A 24,416-nucleotide genomic window follows, 5' to 3' on the forward strand; every position below is an offset into this window, starting at 1 on the left:
TAAATTTGGGGCACCTGGGTGGCTCAGTCAGTTAAGCATCAGACTTTGCCTCAGGTCATGATCTCGTAGTCCATGAATTCGAGCCCCAAATTGGGCTCTGTGCTGACAGCTCAGAGCCTGGAGCCTACTTCAGATTCTGTGTCTCCATCTGACCCTCTCTCTGCCCCTCCCCCACTCACATTCTATCTCTCTCTCTCAAAAATAAACATATAAAAAAAAATTTTTTTTTAAGCTATAAATTTGCCTCTGAATTTAGCTTTGGTCATATCCTTTATGTTTGACTAGGTCATGTTCTGTATTAGAGTCAAGTCAGAAAAACAGAAACTGCACCAGGTATCTTAATAGAAAGAATGTAATATAAAGGTTGGTTTCACAGTGTCTTATGTGAGTTCCCTCAAAGCAAATCTAAGAGGAGAATTTGTGTGAAAGTAATTTATTAGGAAGAGGATCCCAGGGAAAACTGGGAGGGGAGTGAGGATGTGGGGCCAGGAAGGGCAGGAGGCCAATTAGGATGTGGTATCAAGCAAAATCCAATGACTGTAACTGGCAAAATGCCACAGGGGAGCTCTGGAGACTATGGACCAGACCTCTCAGAGTCATCCTGATCAGGGGCAAAGAAGCTATAGTAGTAATACCTCCATGGTCATTGACTAATGGGGGGAGCAGGCGGGGAAGGGGTGGACAAAAATTCCCAGGCACTTTGACTCTCTGGACACATACAAAGAGGAGCAGATGCTGGCTGTTGGACTTGAAAGCACTTTCTGAGCCTGTGTGCACAAAAATGGTAAAGGGACCATCAGGAGAGGTATGGGTACTACACACAGGGCTGACTACAAAAGAGAACCTGAGATAACAGTGGCAATAACTTCAGGAAGCAGCTAGCACCCACTGGGTCTAGGGGAACAAAGAGAGGTTGAGGGTGTCCGAACCTAGAAGTTAGGAGAGACAAACTCCAACTCTCAAGGAGGGCATACTACCCAGCAGATGTTGGGACCACGGGAACTGGAGGAGGCGCCCAGCAGGGCTGGATCTCAGACCCTGAGGAAAGGATGCTACCCAATTGGTGCTCTTGCCTCTGAAAGAGCACAGTGAGGCAGGATCTGTAAATGCCAGAAAAAAATGGTTGAGGCTAGAACCAACTATTGCTGCCAGAGTGAAGGACCATTGCTGGAGTGACGAAAGCAAATGGGAAAGAGGAAGTCCCTCTCTTCTCCATCCCCACCATCTCCCTCTAGCCCCACATACTGGCAGAGCCCAGCATAGAGCTGCTGTGAAAACAGTGATTTACAGAATTCCAGCCCCAGTGTCACAGCAGAGGATACAAGGTGGGTTTGGAGCTAGGAGACCATAGCTTAATAATTGACATAAGTTCTCATTGTTGTTCATTTCTAAATAGTTTGAGGTTTCCATTTTGAGTTGTTTAACCCAAAAGTTATCTTAGAAGAACATCTTTTAACTTCCAGATAGAGTTTTGTTTTGTTTTGTTTTGTTTTGTTTTTTCCTGTCTTTCTTCCAGCTTTTAATTATACTGCATTGTGAATGTAGCCTGTATGTGTTCTGCTTGATAGAATATGTTGAAATTAATGTCTAATCAGTCCTGGTGAACGTTCTATCTCTTAGATGGATATTGGAATTCCTGAGTAATAGATGTATCCTCCAGAACTCTTTTAAATTTTCTTTCGTACTCTTCATTTCTTTGTTCTGTCTTAATCGATTCTGGGAGAATTCCACAGCCAAATTTTCAGCTGATTGATTTCCTCGTCAACTCCTTTGAGGTTTATGCCTCTTTCGTGTAGTGTTGGTTTTCTCAAACACTGATGATTCTTGATTGTGAGGTTACCTTTGGGTCTCCCCCATCGCAGGAGGAGTAGGAGGTTCTGCTTGGCTGAGTGTGCCAAGACATGGTAGCTCCCCATATTCCTTCTGCTCTGGGTACAGGCCAGAAGGACACCAAATCAGTGAGGCAATTTTAAATTTACTTTTTGTGAGGGGCACCTGGGTGGCTCAGTCAGTTAAGCGTTCAACTTCAGCTCAGGTCATGATCTTGTACTCCGTGAGTTCGAGCCCCATGTTGGGCTCTGTGCTGACAGCTCAGAGCCTAGAGCCTGCTTCAGATTCTGTGTCTCCCTCTCTCTCTCTCTCTCTCTCTCTCTCTCTCTCTCTCTGCCTCTCTCCCACTTGTGCTCTGTCTCTCTCTCTCAAAAATAAACATTAAAATTTTTTTTTAATATAAATAAATAGGGGCACCTGGGTGGCTCAGTCGGTTGAGCGTCCAACTTCGGCTCAGGTCATGGTCTCACGGTTTGTAAGTTCGAGTCCCGCGTTGGGCTCTGTGCTGACAGCTCAGAGCCTGGAGCCTGCTTCAGATTCTGTGTCCCCCTCTCTCTCCACCCCACCCCTGCTTGTGCTGTCTCTCTCTGCTTTCAAAAATGATTAAACATTTAAAAAAATTTTTTTTAATATAAATAAATAAATAAATAAAGTTACTTTTTGTGAGATTTAGCCCTTTTTATATACACCTGCATGGGTCCTCAACACACACACATATATACACCCCTATGACCCTTGCTTACCTGTGCCATTCTTCATAGTTCCATTAGAGATATATGGAAATTATTATGCATATATGAGAAGTATATGAATGTTGATTACTCTAGGGTTTGGTTTGGTTTTGGGTTTGGTTTTGCATAAAAAGGTAAAGATATTCCTTACCTTCAGCTATGATAAACATTTTCCTATTTGGTCTCATGTAACTCTTAAAATTTAATGACTAGTGTCAAAATGCATTGAAATATACTGTTTAAATGGATGCCTCTTATTATATGTAAATTGTACCTCAGTAAAATTAAAATTTTTTTTAAATTAAGAAAAAATGATCAGACTGATTCCTGCCAAACTTCTCTGATAAATATTAGATGTGAGAATAACAGCAAGATGGTAATAATTACCTCTGGCTTTTTTTTTTTACAGGGTATACTTTCTAATGAAGTATTTACCATATTGTCCAGTATTCCTGAGGCCAAAAAATTTGCTAAATTCTGGATCTGCAAAGCAAAGTTATTGGCCAGTAAAGGTACCTTTGATGTCATTGGGCTGTATGAAGAGGCCATTCGAAATGGGGCAACAGTGAGTATCTGTCTCGGGTGGGTGATTTCCTGAAAATTCTCTCGTGTGAGTTCTTTGTTGCTTGCAATATGGCAGTTATACAACGCCATGTGAAACTTCTAATTCACATCATAAAGCTATGCACAGAATATGAAACACAGCATGTCCTTTATGTACATTTAATTAAAATTTTATTTGGTAGAAAATAGTGTTACATGTAAACCAACAGAATCACTGTTCTTGTCAAGTGATTGTGTCTCACTTTACACTCACTGTAGAAATATGCACTTATGGAAAGTTATAACATCGATATGCAGTACTTACAAAGTCACACCTCACCATGAAGAACCAAAAAATACCTTAAGCCCACTACATCAATATTCACATGGCAACAATTCAGAGCCAGTGCCTGAAAAATAAATTTAATTCTAAAACCTAGTAAAACCATCATTTCTCTATAACTTTTTTTTTTTAATTTTTTTAACGTTTATTTATTTTTGAGACAGAGAGAGACAGAGCATGAACAGGGGAGGGGCAGAGAGAGAGGGAGACACAGAATCTGAAACGGGCTCCAGGCTCTGAGCTGTCAGCACAGAGCCCGATGTGGGGCTCAAACCCACGGACCGTGAGATCATGACCTGAGCCGAAGTCGGACGCTTAACCGACTGAGCCACCCAGGCGCCCCTCTATAACTTTTTTTTAACAAAGACTGCATCCAGCAGTTTTATAACTCTTTTCACTTAAATGTCACTTACCAGCGTCATTTTATATTTCTCCGTACCTCTTCCCATGAGAGTTCAAAGTCAGAGTTGTACATGCACATAAATAGTCAAAAGAGTTCAATAAGGTTCTTTCCCTGAGGACTCTGTGCCCCTCCTCTCCCATTTCCCACCTCCTGGAGCAAACTGGTTATTTTTATATTTACCTTGAATAGTTTCACATAGTGTGCTTGTTTTTCTGTTTCTTGATTTTTCAGTTTTAGACATGACTTGTAGACTTCCAGCTGTGCAGGATGAGGATTTCACCCCCTTTCTCACACACGCCTGCATGGATCCCCAAGAGACACATGCCTGCAGACTTTTGCCATCCTCCATATTTCCATTAGAGTCCTATGGAAATCCTGGTTACTAGTGTTATGAATAATCCTGTGTTTACACTGTTATGAATATATAAGAAATACATGACTGCTCTGAGCCATGTGGTGTATACTATGATTATTTTGCCTTTCATGCACAACTTTCTACTTTTCCTGAAGTTAATTATTTTTTTTAATGTTTATTTTTGAGAGAGAGAGAGAGACAGAGTATGAGTATGAGTGGGAGAGGGGCAGGGAGAGAGAGAGGGAGACACAGAATCTGAAACAGGCTCCAGACTCTGAGCTGTCAGCACAGAGCCCGACATGGGGCTTGAACTCACAAACTGCAAATTCATGACCTGAGCCGAAGACAGACACTCAACCAACTAAGCCACCCAGGCGCTCATGGCCGTGAGATCGAGCCCTGAGTTAGGCTCTGCACTGAGCGTGGAGCTTGCTTAAGATTCTCTCTGTCCCTCTCTCTTTCTCTCTCTCTCTCTCTCTCTCTCTCTCTGTCCCTCCCCTGCTCACGCTTTTTTTTCCCTCTCTCTCAAATAAATAAATAAACATTTTTTAAAAAGTTCTGAAAACATGGATGAGCTTTTACCATAGGGTGATCTGGCTGAGCAGATTGGTTGAAGAACCCTCAATATAAGTGTCTTCAGGTCTTTCCTCTAAAATTGGTCATATTCTTGGGCACCTGGGTGGCTCAGTCAGTTAAGCATCTGACTCTTGATTTCAGCTCAAGTCATGATCTCAGGGTCATGAAATCGAGCCCCTCATCAGGCTCCACACTGGGCGTGGAGCCTACTTAAGATTCTCTCTCTTTCCCTTTCTCTCTTAAAAAATAGATGGATGGATAGATGATAGATAGATAGATAGATAGATAGAGAGATAGATAGATAGATAAAACTGATCATATTCTCTAAAGAAGGATCTTCCAATCTCTTCCTGGGAGCTGGAAACCAGGCTACCAGTGTTGTGAGGGAGAAGAGATCTGGGAGTCTCAACCTTCAGCATGGAAACTTTCATTTATCCCTTTTTTTCAGTCTCAGACATGCATGATATTCCCCAGAGACTTGGAAAATATATCCCCAGTTTTCTGTTAGGATAAAGAGTTGGAGGTCTGACTGCTGGACAGATGCTCAAGAGTCCTCTTGATTTGGACCTGACCATTCATTCCTGAGCCTTTAAAGGCCCTGGGGTTGAATCATGTTGTTTCTCAGCTACATTGCCAGTTTAGGATCTGGCTCTTCCAAGTTGGTTAAGTTGGTCATCTCTTCCTTCTACTTTCTAGCTTCCAAATCTTGTTGCCATTTCTATTCTTTGCCGTCATTGCCTCCTTTAATCCCATTACCATTCAGGGATTAGAAATATATATATATTCAGGGACACCTGGGTGACTCAGTCCCTTAAGTGTCGACTTTGGCTCAGGTCATGATCTCACAGTTTGCGAGTTGGAACCACTCGTCAGGCTCTCTGCTGTCAGCACAGAGCCTGCTTTGGATGCTCTGTCCCCCTCTGCCCCTCCCCGCCTCTCTCTCTCACATGCAGACTCTCTCTCTCTCAAAAATAAATAAACATTTAAGAAATAAATGTACATTCAGTCTATCATTTTTAACTAGAAGCCTGTAAAAATGTAAAATACGATTGATAAATTTTTTATATAATTCAGACGTTTTGCAATATGTTCTGTACATTTATTCCCATTCCCTTAAGCTTAAAGCACATTAGACTTTATGAAAATTGTATAAATAGCTTTGCTTTTATGCTCTATTGTTAGTTGATATCTATTATTTATTTGATACAGAATCCCAGATCAGAAAGACCAACGTCCAAATAGAATATTCCTATGAGAAACTACAGTTCATTTATGATGTTATGGCTCATGGCATGGTTTACATACTTTGAAAAAGGAAGGCTATCTCAGATAATGTTACCAGAAAATTACTTTTCTGTAATGGTTTTTCCTAATGTTGTGGGTTTTTTTCCTAATGTTATGTTTTTTATGCTATGTTTAATATTATGTTTTATATGTTATATTTAATGTTATGGTTTTTATGTTATGTTACTAAATAAGAGAAGAAAGAAAGGAAATGCTGGAGAAAATTTCCCAAAATGCTAACTAACGGCTATATTTGGGTGATGGGATTATGGGTGATTTCTCTTTTTAAGTTTGACTATTGTTCAATTTTTCTGTAATGAGGTATATGCCTTTTATGATTAAAAACAAAAATTCAGTTAAGAGAACACTAAAAACGCATGCTGCATTTTCTGTATAGCTAACTTTACATCTTTGGGCCAGAATCTTTATGTGGGAACACATCTTTAGTGGGATTATATGAGACAATAAGAAAATTAATTAATTTAGAGAAATGTCATTATAGACAACTTTCCATAAGCACATCTCTTCTTTAAAGTCAAGCATGCTAGCATTTAACCAACATTTTCTTTGTTCCTTCATTTTTCACCTAAAGTTATAAATCTGAAATTTTTTAAATATTATTTATTGTTCGACAAGAGATTAAAAAAGGAAACATTTTTATTATAAAAATAAGTTCATTTGATGTTAAGCAAAGTTGCTTGGATCATTTTCCCCATGCAAGTTTTTAATACTGTTTATGTATTTTCTTCCTTCCAGCCAATACAAGAGTTGCGTGAAGTTGTTCTTAATATTTTGCAAGACACAAACAGAACCACAGAAGGTATTGGCATTTTTTGCATTTAAATGCACTCCCTCCAGCCACTCACGTAAAAGTCATTGAGGAACACGTAGAGAAAAAAGAAATGAATTAAAAGTCCCCTGAAATGCCTCTCACTTCTTGGTTTCCATGGCCTAGTTTTTTCAGCCATCATCATCGGCTGATCTATTTCTATTATTACAATTAAATGTACTGCTCAACACCAAACAAAGGTTGTTTTCACAAGAGCAGCCTAGAGGAGGGTGTCTTGCTTCCCTGGATTTCTAGGTGGGAGGAGACGAGCGGCTCTTTCTCAGACAAGACCGAGGCAAAAGGGAGAGATGCCTCGGAGTGAGTTCCATGTTCCGTCATAACAACCCCCCAGCACTTACACACCCAAATTCACATTATCACCTTTAACAATGGCCAGAGCAGGCATCTTTTCACTTAGTTAACCATTGGTCAGAACATTTAGAGAACTCTTCTATGAAAAACACTGTGCCAAATACAGTGAGTGGCCCACTATAATTGCTTACGTTTGTTATATGAGTAGCAAGAAAAAACAAGCTACCTTGAGAAAATAAAATAGATTATTTTTATGATCTTGGAAGGTGACCAAATATTTTCCTTTAAGACAGATTGAACTTTGAGAAACAATCAAGTCATGTGGAATGATAGCTAACTAACCCATTACTTTGGGGATTAAGGTCTGAGTAATAGTATCTCATCCCAGGGTAGGAGGGGATGTTAATCCTAGTGAGTCAAGAAAATTGACCCAAGATATGGTATAAGGGTAAAAGGCCAATGATTATCCCTAAGGAACTTCTCTCAAGAGAGAACAAGAGACGGGGGGGGGGGGGGGGGGGGGGGGGGGGGGGGGGGGGGGGAGGGCGGCGGTATGTGTTCAGAATGTTGAAAAGGTATCAAGGATCCATCTCAAGTGGCAAGAAGGGCCAAAGACTGCCTGGAGGGCAGGTTAGAAAGATGGCCTGATGTAGCAGGGCATTGCTAGAGGGCTGAGCAAGAAAAAATAGTTCTATGTCCCATTTCAAATCAGTTCCTCTTTATTTTAATTGAGAAATCATTGTATATATTGATTTGTCATTTTATTGACTTTTAGTTTCAGTATTAACTTGCTAAACCTCACTTTCCTTCTTGACCTTGCATACACAGGAGTTACCTCTGACTCTTCAGTTGCCGAGATGAATATAACGTCAATAGAAGAGCTGGCCAATAAAACGGAATCTGAAAAGTCTTGTCTTTCTCTAAAAGAGAGAGAACAGGTTACAGGAACACCCCAAATAACCAAGGCAGAGCAGGATAACCATCCTGGTATCAAATTACAGGTGGCCCCGATCCCTAGGTAAGCTGACTCTACAGCGGGCTTTGTGTCCACGGGCCTAGTTCAAGCCCTGTTCTCAGTTTGACTTGCACAGACCCAGAGTACCAGCCGTCTTTGGAGACCCTCTGCCTCATGTGAGGACCAGGCAGTCTAAGCCATCTTTGGCATTAAGGGAAGGAGCTGAGGAGGGGAGGGACCACTGACAGGAAGATCTGTGTGCTTTCTGTGCACACACACCATCCCCCTCACACACTCCCAGGGAGACCTGACCTGCCCTGAGGAAGGTGCTGCAGGAGTCTGGAGACTGTTGGAATGGATTCCCCCTCCCTCCTGGATCCCATCCTACCTCTTCACCTTCATCTGTCCTGCGCTTACAGATCCGACGTCCCTTTCCTCCCAGCCCCAGGGGGAGGGGACACCGAGTGCCAAGCAGGGGCAACCTCCCTAGCTGTGGGAGAGAAGGGACAGCAAATCCCCCTGTAAGAACAGGGAGCGCAGTCGAGGATGTACTAGACAGAAGTTGCTCATTTTATTGAGAGTGTGTAAGTTTAAGTTTAAGGTAGAATCCATAGGAACTGTGTCAGGGTATGAATGTCATTTTCTAAAACATTAATATAACATCAGTCTCTGTTCATGATCTTAAAAGCGAATCCCAAACAAAAGTACCAGGACCACACAGTTCTGTGTTGTCGGTCCCTGGGAAGCACAGCCGGCCTCTCTGGGCCCCGGCATTACACTTGGCTCATGGACAGATGGAGGCAAGCAGTTGATCTGAAAACCACCTTTTGCTGAATCTGGAATTTATTAGGAGAGTTTTTAGCAGACTGATAGGCTAGTTTTGCTTAGCCTATCATCATCAGTGGGTCTGTGAGGTGTAGACCAGATTCACTGCACGGAAAGCTCTCTGCAACCTAGCCTCTGGGCTCCTTTTTATGGGAATACATTAAAGCTTACGAGGAAGGTGCCCAATTTGTTCCAGTTTCAAATTGTGGTTTCGTCCACCATCTTAAACGGCGTTTTTTGAATAATTTTCTGTCAGAGCTAGAAAGAATCTTAGAATTCATTAGTCCAACCCCATTTGGTATAAGGCCCAATTTCCTCAAAACCTGTCAACTCTGTGAAAGTTTATGGGATAAACAAACACCAACTGCCACGTATTTGACTTCAAGTAAAAACCACACTTAACAGTTCGTTCAGGAAATCCTTATGCTTCTACTATCCGGGAGCAGATGGACACCGCCCCGTTCATTCTGACAATCAGGGAAAAGCCATCTTGGTAGGAGAGCTGCGCTACACATCCTCTTACATCAGCTTTCATTGAAATGTCTACCGTGCCTTATCAGGGAATGAGAAAAAAATTAAGAATAATAAGTAGAACTTCAAAAGGCATAATAAGACTTGGAATGCACCTCTTTCTGTCTCACAGGATAAGTGGAATAGCAGAAGTGCACGACATGAAGCTGATCACTCCCGTGCGGCGGTCGGCGAGGATTGAGCGAGCGGTGTCCCGCTACCCGGAAATGCTGCAGGAACACGACTTGGTGGTGGCTTCTCTTAACGAGCTGTTAGAAGTGGAAGAAACAGAGTGTTTTATATTCCGTAAAAATGAGGCTTTGCCTGTCACATTAGGGTTTAAAATCCTTGAGTCATAATTTCTTAATGCCTTAAAAAAAAAAAAAAAAGATGTTTCAGATCCTCCATGAAAGAAGAAATAACCCTTGTCTGGGTGACCTGGAAAAAACTGTATAACATACAGGCAGATTATGGGCTCTCAGAATTTAATAACTCGCCGGGCTTACTCTCCAATTTAATATCCCCATGGGACTGTTTGGTTTACTGCTTTAAGACTATAGTTTGCCACAGTTTTCTAGCATAAACTTTAAACTATTTAATATTAATTTACCCCCCCCAAGTATGGTAAAATTTTTCACTTTTTTGAGCTACTTTACTCCCAACTTAGTTCTTTTGTATGTCAGAAGGTTGGTGCCACGGTATGATAGATTTTCCTTCCTGCAGCCGCCTTAGCAGAGAGGGAGAGACCTCCCAGGCCTGGTGAGCTGAGCTGAGATGCTCACCTTCCGACCGGAGGCCCTCATTCTGGAGTTGGTGCTTAGCTGTGCCTTCGCTCAGAGATCTTAAATGACTTTCATGTGCGACTTTGATTTTGGTCACATGGTCCCTGTAGATGAAGGGCAGTTCCTGAGCTTGCCAGGGCTCCTCCGGTGAAACACAACTCTGAACTGGGGGCGTTACCTAGCTGTTTGTATTCTAATCTCATTTTGCATTTGTTATTCAGAAATGCTTCAAATAAAGACAAGGAGGGGGGAGGGGGAGGGACACTTGTTTCTTCAATTCTTTGTTCTGCTAAGGGACACCTGGCCTGAGCAGACTGTACGAGCCCCAAGAGACTAGCCTAGGCTGCCTTTCCTTCCTCCTGGGCAACTGTTCTTGGGAAGGAAAAATCAGAATCATTATTTAAATATAATGTATAGAAAAACCTAGCCAACATATTTTGAATTTTTTAATTTTAGCTTTCTCAATATTTAAGTATTATCTAAAACAAAAAAAATAAATTTTGTTCATTCCTGCTTATTCATTTATTTTCTTTATTATAAAGAACAGCAATGATGGCTTGGCCTAGAGAATTAGGGCTTTGTCCAGGGAAACACTGATAGACTATCTCAAGAGGCTTCATAGGGAACATTCATTACCATGGAGAACTCACCTTGATCAAGAGTCTGACCATCAGCCTCACCAAGAACTAGATTTTATCACAATGAGGGAAGCACCATCTCTCTAGATCAGGTTTATAATAACAGGGTTTATAAAACCATAAAGTTAATACACTAAGTTTCAATACGAATAGATGGTCACCACCACCACAATGCAGGAATCCAAACAGCCAGCCCTTTCCTTCCCTTTGGATGGACTCACTTTACCTGCAAAGCCCAATAATGCCCAGGATGCTGCTTAGAGATCACAAAATGTGAAAGCCAGCTTCAATTAGGTTTCTGTTGGTTGCTAGGGAAAAAGTCCTACACACAAACAATAGTGTAGGACTCTGATTTGGTAATTCCTCTGGCCATGTTCTGTGCATCTTATCTCACTACATCTTCATAATGGCCTTATGACATAGGTATGGGGACAGTAGTCAGACAGTCAGTGACGGGGCTGAAGTTTCAAACTCAAGGTTGTCTGGCACCAAGTCCAGAGCTTTTGATCCCTGCCTCCACTTGAAGTACGGAAATGAGGACTCGGATGGTGATGAGGAAAGAGCACTTCTTGAACTGTTCCCATTTACTAAACAGGAATCACTGTGACAGCCAAAGTACTGTCATTTGTTCTACAAATGTGACTCCGTCACATTTTCTACCACCAGGCCACTGACCCCGGGATGATGCTTCCAGCCCTTTCATTTCTGACTGCTCAGGGCTGGGTGTCGGAATTAGGGGATGGATTCAGAGTCTGTAACTAGTCCCAGAGGGAAACTTCTCTCTGACGTCAGCAGTCCAAGTGAAGCTGTCCAGTGTTTGGTGCTAGGCCCAGGCCACATCCGCCTCATGGCTCTGCCAGCCCCGGCCTGCAGCCTCATCCATATGGCCCAGGATAGCTCCCAATGAATTTCACATTCCAGCCAGAGGGAATGGGGAAGAGAGGAGCTGGAAGACACGCCCCTCTCCTTTTAAGGTTACAACCTGGAAGCTGGACACGTTATTTCTACTTAGGATCGCAGGGCCGTTGGGCACATGCACTTATCTTCAAAGAAGGCTGGGAAATTTATTTTGGATGGCCACATGCCCAGCTAAAAATTCTTCCAGAAATGGGGTATGACTATCACTATCTATGGTATTCTTAGGAATAATGGAGTACATCCCCAACTACAATGTAGGTAAATGATATAGAGGTAACATCAGACTTAAAAGACAGAACTTCAGGCGCCTGGGTGGCCCAGTCAGTTGAGCATCTGACTCTTGATTTCAGCTCAGGTCATGATCTCACAGTTCACGGGATCGAGTCCAACATCAGACTCTGCACTGACAGCACTGAATCTGCTTGGGATTCTCTCTCTCCCTTCCTCTTTGCCCCTCCCCCACTCACATTCTCTCTCCCTCTCTCTCTCTCTCTCTCTCCCTTTCTCTCAAATAAATAAACTTTAAAAAAAAAAAAAAAACTTCATTAAATGAACAGCTCCCAGATAGAAGTACCCTACCATGCCCCAGCTGGGTTCCTAAGAGTTTAGAAGGGTTCTAATCCACGGTTTTCTAGCCTTTTCCCATGTCCTCTTATCTTACAATCCATCTTTTGCCCTGCCCTTTCCCCTGCAATGTAATAATAAAGCAGGTGATGTCATTCACTTGGTAAAACTACAGGACACTGTAGATGCCAGAGAAGCAGCAACGAGCCAAATGAGCTGACCATGGAGCCAAGAGTCCAGGAGGGACACAAGTGTGAAAGGGTCTGATCCAGTCAGAGAGGTGGGGAGACCCTTGGAGAGCTGATGGAAAGAGCAGGTTTAAGGAGAAGAGTCAGGGGATGCTTCAGGCAGAAGGAAAAGCATGGGAAAGGCCCTCTGGCCACCTCTTTCCCCTCCCCTCCCTCACTCTCTTCCTCAGACCTTTCTCGTTCTTCTGCGGGCTGTTCATCCCCCAGCCCTCTCTGCATTCTCGCTAACCTAGAAGGGAATTCCAAGGGCCAATTTTTGTAGTATTGGTTACCATGCCATATTTCAGCCATCTTTCCAGAAAAGTATGGGCCTAGGGTCTGAGCAATTTTCCTGAAAAATGCTACCCTCTAGCCCTTGAATAAGAATCTAGTGAAGACACAAGGCCAAGGACACCTGGTCTTTGCCTGGAGAAGCTGCCTTGCAGACTCAGGCCCACAAGTCAGCCCAGGAAGAAAAACAAAGGCCATAGCAATGTCAGACCCGGAAGCTTCTGAAACTCTCTGAGCTCATGGCCTGTTGTCCCTTATTTATCCTCAGATATTCCAAATGTTTGCCTTGTTTCTCCACAGAAAGTGAAGCTAGTGAACTGTTTCACAGACCTGTTCCTTCAAGAGTTTGTCATTTCAGTTATGTAGATGTATATTCATTCTAAGCCTCTATATAATGCCAGATGATACCACTAACAGACAAAACACGAGCTGTAGGAGTGACATCAGAACAATGTAGGACCCAGGCTCAGTACCACAGGGCAGCTCCTACCAAAATAAAGTCCCAAGTTCTTAAATCATAAGTATGATTTCTTACATGTTTCAATACATGTACACATGAAGCTCAAAGATGTTGGTGCTATCACATTTACTCATCAATCTTTCATAGTGACCTGGAAAGAAAGAACGGTTAATGAAATCACCTATGGCCTATCAGGTATTGTTATTACTCGTAACAGAATCAAAAGTGCATGGAAATATTATTTTTCTTAAAAGAAATGTGTAGGAACAACATTGGATGTGAAGCATGATGCGGCTCAGGGGGACTGGGACTGGGTACAGCAATTCCACTTGTTCCATCCATTTCCAAATGGCCCAAAGGCCATAGGGAATGTCTTCTAGGATGACAATCCTCCCTCCTCCCTAAAAGATGTGTTCTTGGGCTCCAAATCTGTTACATTTGGGAGAATTCAATATGGATTGCTTTTTCTCTCTTCCACACTTTTCCATTTATCTGAAAAATATCTCAAGTAGAAGATGACCATGAAGCCAGCACATGTCCAGGATTCATTCGGCCTCCATGCAGCCCTCTTGGTCCTCAACTCTCTCCTTGCCCTCAGCCAAAGAAATCTGGTTACGGAACCCGTCCTCCCAAGCTCACACAAGAGCGCCCAACCATGGGTAGACCATGTGTCCGAATACCTTAGTCTGGTCTGGGATGGAGATGAGGGGTAGAGAAGCCAAACCACACACATCCCCAGAGAACCCACGATTCCTGATGGGAATGCGTCCAGCCCTCTGACGGGCTGGGATGGAAAAATAGTTGCAAGACCACTGATAAAAGATCGTCGGTGTACTTGAATTCTGAGCTGCTCCCAGGCAGGAATTAGGTAGCTTACGACTCCATTTCTAAATTATTGGGTGTGCAGGAGGCACCAGGTAAACACTGGTTGAAAAAATGCACCCTGAGCCTGGAACCACCCAGCAAAAGGAAATCTATGGTATGGACATTTTTAAAATCAAGCTCCAGGAAAGCCAGGGTAGAAACGGGAATCCTCATGCAGGGTTCAGGGATGAAAACTAGGGTGGGAGCCACGTTTGCCACTCATGAAAGCTGGAGTCTCAGCTCAGAGGGGGACCAGGCAGCACAAAGTGACAAAGGAGCTGAGGTGGAGTCCCTACTCACGGTGCTTATAAAGGCTGTCTGGAGAGGAATCCTACCCTGGAAGAGCACGTGCTCTGCAACCTTCCCCAGAGTGGGAATGGATTTGTCAGATGAATCAGCCAGAAGTGGTCTGGAGAGGTGCAAGGCACCAGTAAAGTCAGCGAGCCTCTGCTCAACAAAACCTGTGAAACTGGGCTTAGAGCCAGCGCTTCCCAGCCCTATGGGACCTGATGCCCATTTTAAAAACAAACATTGGGGCGCCTGGGTGGCTCAGTCAGTTGAGCTTCCGACTTCGGCTCAGGTCATGATCTCATGGTCTGTGAGTTCGAGCCCCGCATCGGGCTCTGTGCTGACAGCTCAGAGCCTGGAACCTGTTTCAGATTCTGTGTCTCCCTCTCTCTCTGACCCTCCCCCGTTCATGCTCTGTCTCAAAAATAAATAAACATTTAAATAAATAAATAAATACACTTTAATTTCCCCTTTTCTATCCTGAATTGAAATTCATAGATAGTATAATTATTGTCTCTACAATTTTCAAAATCAATGTACTACTGTAACATAGGAGAAAGAAAAAGGAAAGCAATTTGTGATAAAATAATATGTCTTTCTACACAAATACTCAGGAGTGATTACACCTGAAGACAAAAAAAGCTTCCACAAATCTTCAAAATGCCTCATTGGGTTGATACCATCCCATTGGGCCCTCCTGGTCTAGCCCATGGTAGCCCCAGGTTGCTAAGCCCCAGCCCCCCACCCTCCCCATCCTCCCCTACCTACCCCCCCCCCCCCCACAGCCAGCAACCTGCCACCTCCTAGCAGCTCACCCTCAGGCTGTAGAAGACAGGGCAGGAGAGGGGATGCTGGTTAACCCGTTCCTGCTCCACAGCAGACTCATGCAGTATCTATAAGGACAAAGGCAGGTGGAGATGTAGTAGTTCCTCCAGTGGTAAGGCTTCCCAGAAGCCCCCGGGTTTTACAGACAACAACCCCACACACACACACTCCACTCTGCCCACAGCTGCCAGCTCCCTGCCCAATGATGTCATAGAAGAGGAAGCCCAGGAGGGTGAGCCAGAGAAGGAAGGTTCTGGTAGATAGACATCATTTTGTCAAAAATTCCCGGCCAGCACGGTTGGGTAAAGGTCAAGAACTACTTTGGGGGTGCCTGGGTGGCTCAGTCGATTAAGCATCTGACTTCAGCTCAGGTCATGATCTCGCGGTTCGTGCGTTGAGTTCGAGCTCCACAACAGGTTCTGTGCTGACAGCTCAGAGCCTGGAGCCTGCTTCGGATTCTGTGTCTCCCTCTCTCTCTGCTCCTCCTCTGCTCATGCTCTGTCTCTCTCACTCTCAAAAAATGAATGTTAAAAAAAAATTTTAAAGAACAACTTTGGTAGGTTATACTGAGCATTAAGCAGAATCAGTTAAAAAAAAAAAAAAAAAAAAAAAAAAGTCACACAGCCCAATACAGGAAACACAGGAGACACTCCGAAGATGGTTTTCCCTCTCAAACATCTAGAAGGCAGCTAGCTGATCGTGGCAAGGAAAGCAGGAGGCAGGGAGCCCTGGAGAACTACTTTCAAGTCCCGATCCTTGACATGAGACTACATGTTATAAGATGGAAATAATGACATCCCGCTGGGATGAACCGACACGCGTGCTCAGGGAAGCACTGCGCTGGTCGGTCTCACGGCTCCACTAACCCCGGGGGGCGTCACGACCACTGCCACTTCCCTGCTCTTGACCCAGAAGCATGTCCAGGTGTTCCAGAGGAAAACCAGCTGGAGCATTTACCGCATCATCTGCGGCTTCGTCCATTCCTTCTGCAGTCACTGCGTGTTAACTGAGAGCAGAGGGACTATAGCTTTCCTCCTAGCAACTGGCATCCTTTCTATTAAGGAAATACTGAGTTAATGTGGCCTCCACTGAAAGCAGGTGTGAAGGTTGGGCATGAGGGAAGCTTCCCCAGCAGAGGCAACTTATATCTGTAACTGCTCCCATGCATGTTTTGTGTTGCCCACAGTTACCTGCAAGGCTTTGACCCACTTGTGTCTGGAGGTGGGAGATTGGGCCTGGTGACCTCAGAAGCTCTTGGCAGGGCTGGGGACCAGCGGCTCCTCCTGGGGCAGAGGGTCAGGGATAGCCAGAGAGGTTCTGCAGGGACCCACCAGCTCCGGGACCGCCGGATACAGCAAGCTGAGCGGGTGGTTCAGGAAGTTGAGGCAGGCAGCGGTGTAGAGGTCTGCATAGCGCCATCAGCTGGTTGGAGAAAAGCGTCTGGCGGAAACCTCAGTGGAATAGGCTGCCCATCGCGCTGTAGCACAGGTCCAGCTCCCGGGTGACTCTCTGGCAGAGAAGAGATCCCCCCCATCGGGACCTGCATCACCCACAGACGAATCCCCCCCTGCTGGGGCCAGCTCTGCCCTCCCTGGGTCTGTCACCTGGAGACACCAGGGTGTCTACCCCCAGTTGGGAAGGAGCTGTGTTCTTTAACCCCGGAGGTGGCACATGGAGCTTAGGGAGGTGGGGCAGCTCTCCACTTTGCCACAGACCCCCCTTCCTGCTTTCCTCAGTTACCTGCCTGACCACCCGGACTAAACCCTCAGCTTAATGTAGCTTCTGATGCCCCGACAGAGGGCTTTGCAGAGGCCCACACACCTGGCCCCACCCACTCCTGCCCACCTAGCAGGTCTCCACCTCCTCACCAGGCCTTGCTTTTAGCGTCTAGAGAACTGATCTGGACATTTACTCCAAAAGTGACCAAAAGCATGCAATTTCCTCTCTCCGAACCTGTTTCCCATCTGTCAGACAAAGGTAGCTGTCCCTGCCCAGCCCACCTCTCAGGGCTATGGAAGGATCAAATAGCAGGCAAGGGCTTTATACCCTCCAAAAGGCTCAGCAGGGATCCTTCATCATTGGTCCCAGCTGGCTCTGTGAATGCCAATTGGCCTGAATCTGTTGACATGGGCTATGGGACTCTCCCAGCTTTGGTGGCTGGTCGGTAGTGCCACAGGGTGTGTTTTCCTTCCTTCTTTTCCCAGGACCCGTCAGCTCACTGGCCCTAACCCCCATCTTCTGGGACCGCTCATCTAGCTGCCCCCAGACGCTGATCACAGCTGGCTAGTCCGGCACGTTGGGGACCCGACCCAACAGGCAGGCACGTCTCAAGGAGGGTTCATGGAGATTAGGTTAACGGAGATTGAGGGTCTAGCCACGCTCCACAAATCACCCTGAACTCAGTCCTCCTGCAGCCGCACTCTGCTGTCATTTGGAGCACAGGCCAGCAGAGGGCGCTGGCAGACAAGGACAAGTGGAGCTCTGCAGGGGTTGTGGAAAATCCTGTAACTGGGCTCAGGAACCTGGGACAGAGCAGATCAGGGCAGGCAGCCTGGAGGCACACCCCTGGCCCCCCAACCCTCACTAGGGGTCTCCTCACTCAGCTCCCCCTCTTACCTGAATCTCCCTCTTGGTGGAGTTGATAACTTGCAGCCCATAACTGCTCCCATCCATGTGCCTGGTGCAAAAACAGCCACATGATCCAGGAGAAAAGGAACGGTGCCTCCAAGCTCCAGGCACAACCTCCCTAGACCCCATGGAGGTCAGAGGACACTCCACAGGCACCCGGTGGAGTTGCCGGGCTGGGTGTGCACACCTGTGTGAGAGGGCAGGCATCCTGAGTTCGTGCTGAGCGGGTAAGGAGGAAGGATCTAGAGGTCATAATGCAACCCAAGGGGGTCAGAGGGATCCCCAAATCCAGTTTCCTAGGGAAGCCCAGCCTGGAGCAGATCTTGATTTCCTGACTACCCTGGCCAGGACCCTCCACCCCTCTCCCCTCTGCTAGCAGGGAGCATAGGCCAGGGCTCTCTCACTGGTACAGGTCTGCCAAGTGCATGTTCAGCCTCTTCAGCTCCTCCATCCACTCTGAAAAGTAGACAGAGGACAGCAGGGGATGAGGGACAGCCCTGCCTACCTTTGTCTGCCCCAGGCCCAGTTCCACTGGTGAGGGTGGACAGGTCACCAGGGGTCTACACACCCCCAGCTGTGTACATAACATCCCTTGCCCCTTCCTTACATCGATTGAGGCTCAGCTCAGAGCAAAGCAGAGACAGCAAAGGTCCTGCGGGACAGGTGACGAAGCTAGTCAGGCAGTCAGGTGACTCACCCACGGTCACATGGTAATGAGTCAAACCCAGCTTTTAGAACAAACCCAAATTGTTTAGGCTCACAGCTACTCCTGACCCAGAGGATACTTCGAGTCATTCCCAGGTGTGGAACTGTACCTTCCACTCTTGGAGAGTCCTCAGGTGAGTGGAGAGGGTACAGTCAGGTGAGGAAGGAACTCTCAGACTACAGAACCACCACAACACCCTGGAGTCAGGACACAGGTATTTGAGTCAGTTTGCCCTTTTCTGCCTGTGTGAATTTGGGCAAGTTTCCTTTTTTTTTTTTTTTTTTTTTAGTGTTTTTTAATTTATTTTTGAGACAGAGACAGAGCAGGGGAGGGGCAGAAAGAGAGGGAGATACAGATCTGAAACAGACTCCAGGCTCTGAGCTGTCAGCACAGAGCCCAATGCAGGGCTCGAACTCACAGACTGTGAGATCATGACCCGCGCCAAAGTCAGACACTTAACTGACTGAGCCACCCAGGCGCCCCGAATTTGGGCAAGTTTCTTAACCTCTCTGGATCTCTGTTTCCTCTGGGTAAAGTAGATCCACTCTCATAAACCACAGAGTGGACAATATTATCACAGTTACTACTAACCCCCAACAGGGAAGAGGACAAGATGATGAAGGGGCAGGCCTCTGCACTGGTGGCCAGTGCCCCCCCCACCTGGTCCTGAAGCCCCCCCACACACAGCTCACCCTTCTCTTGGTCCCAGATCCCAAGCTCCCGGAACAGCTCAGGAACCACCAGGCAAGTTCGCCAGTCCTGCCACTTCTTGGACTTGAGGATGTCTCCAAAGATGTGATCCCCAATGTACAGGATATCCTTCCCCTGTACCCCGAGCAGCTCACACACCATGTCCGAAGAGCCTGCCCCACCATGGGAGGACAGGCTTGCTCAGAGCCCCTCCTGTCCTGGTGGGCAGGTTGGGGACATGGGTTCCTAGTCTAGGGAGGGTGTCTGTGGAGGCACGGGGACAAGGCGGGAGCTGGTACCTCCAGAGTAAACTACACAGTGCTGGTGGGGCCCCATGTAGGTGCCCACACGGAGCTTGCCTGAATCCTAGAAGAGGAGAGGGGCACCCTGGTCAGAGAGAACAGAGCACTGGGAGTGGCCAGGATTACTATGGGGGCATGAGAGGAAGGAGGTGACAGAGTCCCAAAGGAGCCCCCTGGTTCCCGGCCTCCAAGGACAGAGTTAGCAGAGAGGCAACTCCCAAGGGCAGGTCAAGCGTGAGGAGCAGGGTCCCTCCCCACCTTGTGGCCCATGGGTCAAGGTAGATGGGGCCTCAGCCCCTGCCATTACCCTGTTGACCTGTCTCAGCACCGTCCCCTCAGCAAAGAAGCAGGGCTTCTGTGTGTCCACCACAATCAGGTCGAAGTAAGACCTCCAGGGCCTGGCTGAGCCTTCAGCCTGTGGGGTTGTGAAGGGATGGGAGCGCGTGCAGACACACACACACACACAGTCTGGAACATTGGACCCCGACACACCTCACAGCTCTTCCCTGGCCACCCACCAAGCTCTGGACTGGTGAAAGCTTGCCAGCCCTCAAGTCACATGCCCATCCGTGCATCCTGGTCCTGACTCCTAGCCCTGTACACCCCTGGATTCGAGAACCACATGGTCTGCCTCCCCAGCATCCTTGACCATGACCACTCTGGCACAAGGAAGTGCTCAAAAGGTATTTATGGAAGCTGGTGTTGGACACTGTGCAGGCTCTCCTGTCAGCGTCAGGATATGAGCACAGTTGCTGAGTTAGAGCCCTGCTCACCCGTTTGCCTGCCAGTGACACCTGGTCACACATGGTGCCACAGGGTATGTCACACACACCCCTCCCCTGGGCCTGCCACAACCTGATCTCACCCCCTTGCACCTCATTAGGCCCTTCCCCAAACAACCGACTGCCTCTTCATGGCTGTCTCCAAGGCCATCAGTGGCTTCCCTGACCCCTTGGCCTGGCTGAGGTCACGGCCTCCCACCCACTGCAGAGGCTCCAGCAAAGCCCATGCATGTGAAATGCCCCCTCCCACGCTTGGTTCTTCCTCAGGGGGAGGGCTAGACATGGGAGAGGCCCTCAGCACCGTGGCCTGGCCTGGTCCAACTCCTGGTACAGCCCACCCCAGCCCGGCACGTGGCACTCACCTCACTAATGCCAAACAGGTAGGTCATGATGGCCTGGCAGAGAAAGAGCAAGGGGCAGAGCACCTAGGTAGGCTGGGCCAGGGGCTGCTGCCTGCCTATGCCCTCACCCCACAGGATACGCTGAGGACCACAGGAGCAAGATGGGGAGAAATTTCTTAATCCACTGAGACCTTAAAAAAGGCCAAGAAATAGAGCCCCTAGGTGGCTCAGTCCATTGAGCATCTGACTTCAGCTCAGGTCATGATCTCACAGCTCGTGAGTTTGAGCCCCGTGTCAGGCTCTGTGCTGACAGCTCAGAGCCTGGAGCCTGCCTTGGATTCTGTGTCCTCCTCTCTCTGCCCCTCCTCTGCTTGTCCTCTGTCTCTCTCTCTCTCTCTCAAAACTAAATAAACATTAAAAAAAATTTTTTTCAAGGCGAAGAAATGGAACCCAAAACGCCAACCAGACCATGGGGGTACCATGGCCTTTGCTCTTTCCTACTCCTCACTGTTCCTACAGGGCCTCAGTTTCCTTCAGGGTCCAAGAAAGGCAGATTCCAATGTCCTCTGGGCTCTAATGGCTGAGATTCCCACCCCTCCACCCACACACTCACATCCGTGTAGTTGTAGCTGCTGTTTGTAGCCAGAAATACTTTCCCAACTTCCTTCATCTCACCCAGCAGGATGGTGATTCGCACCTGGAGCAGAGGCAGAGGTCAGTCACTTCCAGGGGTGGGGTCTCCCCCAGCTGCCCTGGGATCCCTTTCTCAGCTCTCGGCCTCCCAGGCACGGGGCTCCAGGCCAAGCAGGAAAGTTTGTGAGCAAGACGAGGCCACAGAGCTCTGCCCACATCTTGAGCGGGGGAGACAGGGACACAGTTCCACTGCCCTGGGGAGGAGGGGGACAAAGGGACAGGCCTGGTCATGACCCATTCACATCCTTCTCCATGTATTTGTCCAAGTCTTCCAGGGTCTTCTCCTTCAGACAGCCCTGCAGGGGGGAGCAGAGCTGTGTGTGTGTGTGTGTGTGTGTGTGTGTGTGTGTGTGCACGCACGGGTGTGCACACATGCATGTGCATGCAGGTGTGCGTGTGCATGCATGCCCACCTGCATGCATGCGTCCAAGGTGCAGGAGCCCAAACCATAGTCCCCAGAGGGAAGGAAAGAGGAAATTCTGTGGAGGCTGGAGCCATTGGGCCACACCCAGCAGAGCCAAAGGCAGACAGGTCAAGGGTCCTGGGGTCCTGGGCACTCACCGACTGGTGGACATTATCCATGGCATCACTCACATCCTGGAAGAGGCTTCGGAAGGACATGAAGAGGTTCCCATGCTGATAGCCAGTGTCACAGCTGGGGCAGGCCAAGAGAACAAGACAGGCTGATAAGGGGGCCTGAGGTGACCACTCAGCCCAGATCCTATACCAGAGTCACCCCTCAAACCACACTGAACTTATGTCCCAACCATGCTGGAAGGGGTATCACCCTGTGCTGAGCGTCATCCCTTGGGAGGGCACCAGTTACAAGGTGTGGGGGGCAGCCTGCAGTGAAAGCCTTCCCACTGAGTTCCTAGAGCCCCTCAGGAAGGGTCTCTGCTCCTTGGCAGGGACCCCACTTCAGCGCTTGGGCTCTGGGCAGTGGCAGCATCCTGTTGGTGACCCAGGGCTGGACAGTGCACAGGACTCACTTGGTGTAGCGGGAGCAGCCAGAGAAGAAGTCCACCAGGCAGGCACACAGGTAGATTTCTGGGGTGGAGAGACCAGTCAGTCGCTGGCCCAGGGATCCAGAGCCACCCACCCAGGCCAGAGCTGGGTCCCCGAGGACCACCTCCCACACCCGCTATCCAGCCCTCACCAGGCAGGTTGAAGAGCGTGTTGAGGATGTGGAACCTCTGCAGGTTGTCCCTCTGAACAAACTTGCTGGGGTAGAAGCTCCAGATCTCTGCCCTGGGGAGGGAGCAGGCTGGGTGAGGTCAATGCCCCCTCCCTAGTTCCTCCTAGCTGTGCACTCAAGCCCTGCACTCAAGCTGGTGCCTACCCCCTGCTCCTTCTCACCTCCGCCCACCCCTGCTGTCCCTCTGTTATCCAGCTGGCATTACTGAGCCTCTGCTGTGTCCTGAGTCTCTCCTCCCCCACCTTCTTCTTTCCTCCATCATCCTTTCCCCCTTCCCCGGGTCCCTTACTCCGAGAGGAAGGTGAAGCCATGGGTGCCCAGCCGCACGTTCCCATGGGTGTCCACCTTCAGCAGGTTCCCATAGAGCACATCAAACACCAGCCCCTGAGGGAGAGAGCGCAGAGGCTGTGGATGGGGGTTCCAGAGCTGACTACCAGCCACAGCCTCCCACCCCAGCAAGCTCCCGCACCTGGTGGGGAAGGCGGGGTCATAGGTGTAGCGCAGGATATCTCGCGGGTACCCAATGCACACCAGACACTCCAGTAGTAACTCAAAGACCAGTGCCTCATAGGCTGGGGACTTGTAGGCTGTGGGAACCAAGCAGAACCAGGCCAGCTGGTGCCTACCCCCTGCTCCCCGAGCCCCAAATACCCTGCTCCCTCCCTCCCTACCAGCCAGGGTGTAGTCCATGTCAAAGCCAAAGCAGCGAATCTTCCCCAGCACCAACCTGCAATTGACAAAAATCCTGGGGAGGGGAAGAAGAATGTTGGAATCAGCCCCTCAGCTCCCCAAGCTCCGTTGGGTCTGAGTGGGTCTGAGCGTGTCTGAGCACACGCGTGTGAGCATGTGTAAGTGCGGACAGGGAGCTTCTGAAGAGGAGCAGCTCACCATGCGGGAGTGTGCTGTGGGCATCCCTGTGGGTGTGCAATTATCATCTGGGGTGTCACTTTTTTGAGTGGGGTCACTGTGTCCAAGTTCAGAGATGTGTTTGTCACAAATGGGCAGCCCTGGTCACCATACGGGAGGGAAGTGGAGGGCACGCCTTCCCTGCCTGAGTGTATATTGTTGCTGTTTCCAGGTAACAGGTCACTGCCCACTTAGAGAGAAGGGGGTCCCCACGCAAGCACAGGTGCTTGTCAGCGTTTTGAGTGTCACCATATCTGTGTATTTAAAGGAGTCACCCGTGCTGTGTAATGAGGAGTATGTCAGGAAATGGGGTGTTTACAGGCTGAGATGCCCCCGAGCCCCACCCCAAGTGCCCATCTAGACACCGCTGGTGCCAGTCCTACTTCAGGACTTGAGAGGAGACCAGGCGTTGTGGCTCCCCTTGGGGCTCTCTTTGCTCTCCCCCATCCACGCTGGCCATCACCATGAAGAGTGAGCAGGAGGCAATGGTTCCTTCCCCAGCCATCTGCTCACTATCAGTGGGAGCCAGCAGCTTCCTTATCCCTCAAACACTTCGGACACCACTGACCCAGCTGGCCCCACCCTGGGCCCCCATCTTCTCTTTTGGGGGAGGAGTAATCCATGTTAGCCTCTGGTATCCCCTCCTTTCTTCAAAAAGGAAAGCAGTTATGATCAAGGAAGAACAATCCATCAATATTATACCACCTCCATTTCTAGGGCTTATGCCTCCAAGGACTTCAACCACCTAGAGCCCTTCAACCCAGGATGAACCAAACATAGGGTTTACAAAGGCAGGAGACTCATGTACTTTAAAAAATAA

General features: G+C 47.8%; 1 protein-coding gene across 1 annotated transcript; it reads right to left on the bottom strand.

The window, feature by feature from the left end:
- Nucleotides 1-8,038: 8,038 nt before the first annotated feature.
- On the bottom strand, nt 8,039-24,056 carry NT5DC4 (5'-nucleotidase domain containing 4). Its single transcript, XM_042933020.1, is given in 19 exon segments — nt 8,039-8,126; nt 8,550-8,651; nt 9,613-9,765; nt 15,344-15,421; nt 17,970-18,030; nt 18,386-18,437; nt 19,380-19,550; nt 19,677-19,743; nt 19,969-20,094; nt 20,824-20,856; nt 21,416-21,499; nt 21,738-21,791; nt 22,057-22,150; nt 22,485-22,542; nt 22,652-22,758; nt 22,980-23,074; nt 23,132-23,277; nt 23,362-23,435; nt 23,962-24,056. Coding segments are annotated over 19 exon segments (1,701 nt in total). The 3' UTR covers nt 8,039-8,075.
- Between the last annotated feature and the right edge of the window lie 360 nt (nt 24,057-24,416).

The sequence above is a fragment of the Panthera leo genome, chromosome A3 (genome assembly GCF_018350215.1).
Source record: "Panthera leo isolate Ple1 chromosome A3, P.leo_Ple1_pat1.1, whole genome shotgun sequence".
NCBI lineage: Eukaryota > Metazoa > Chordata > Mammalia > Carnivora > Felidae > Panthera > Panthera leo.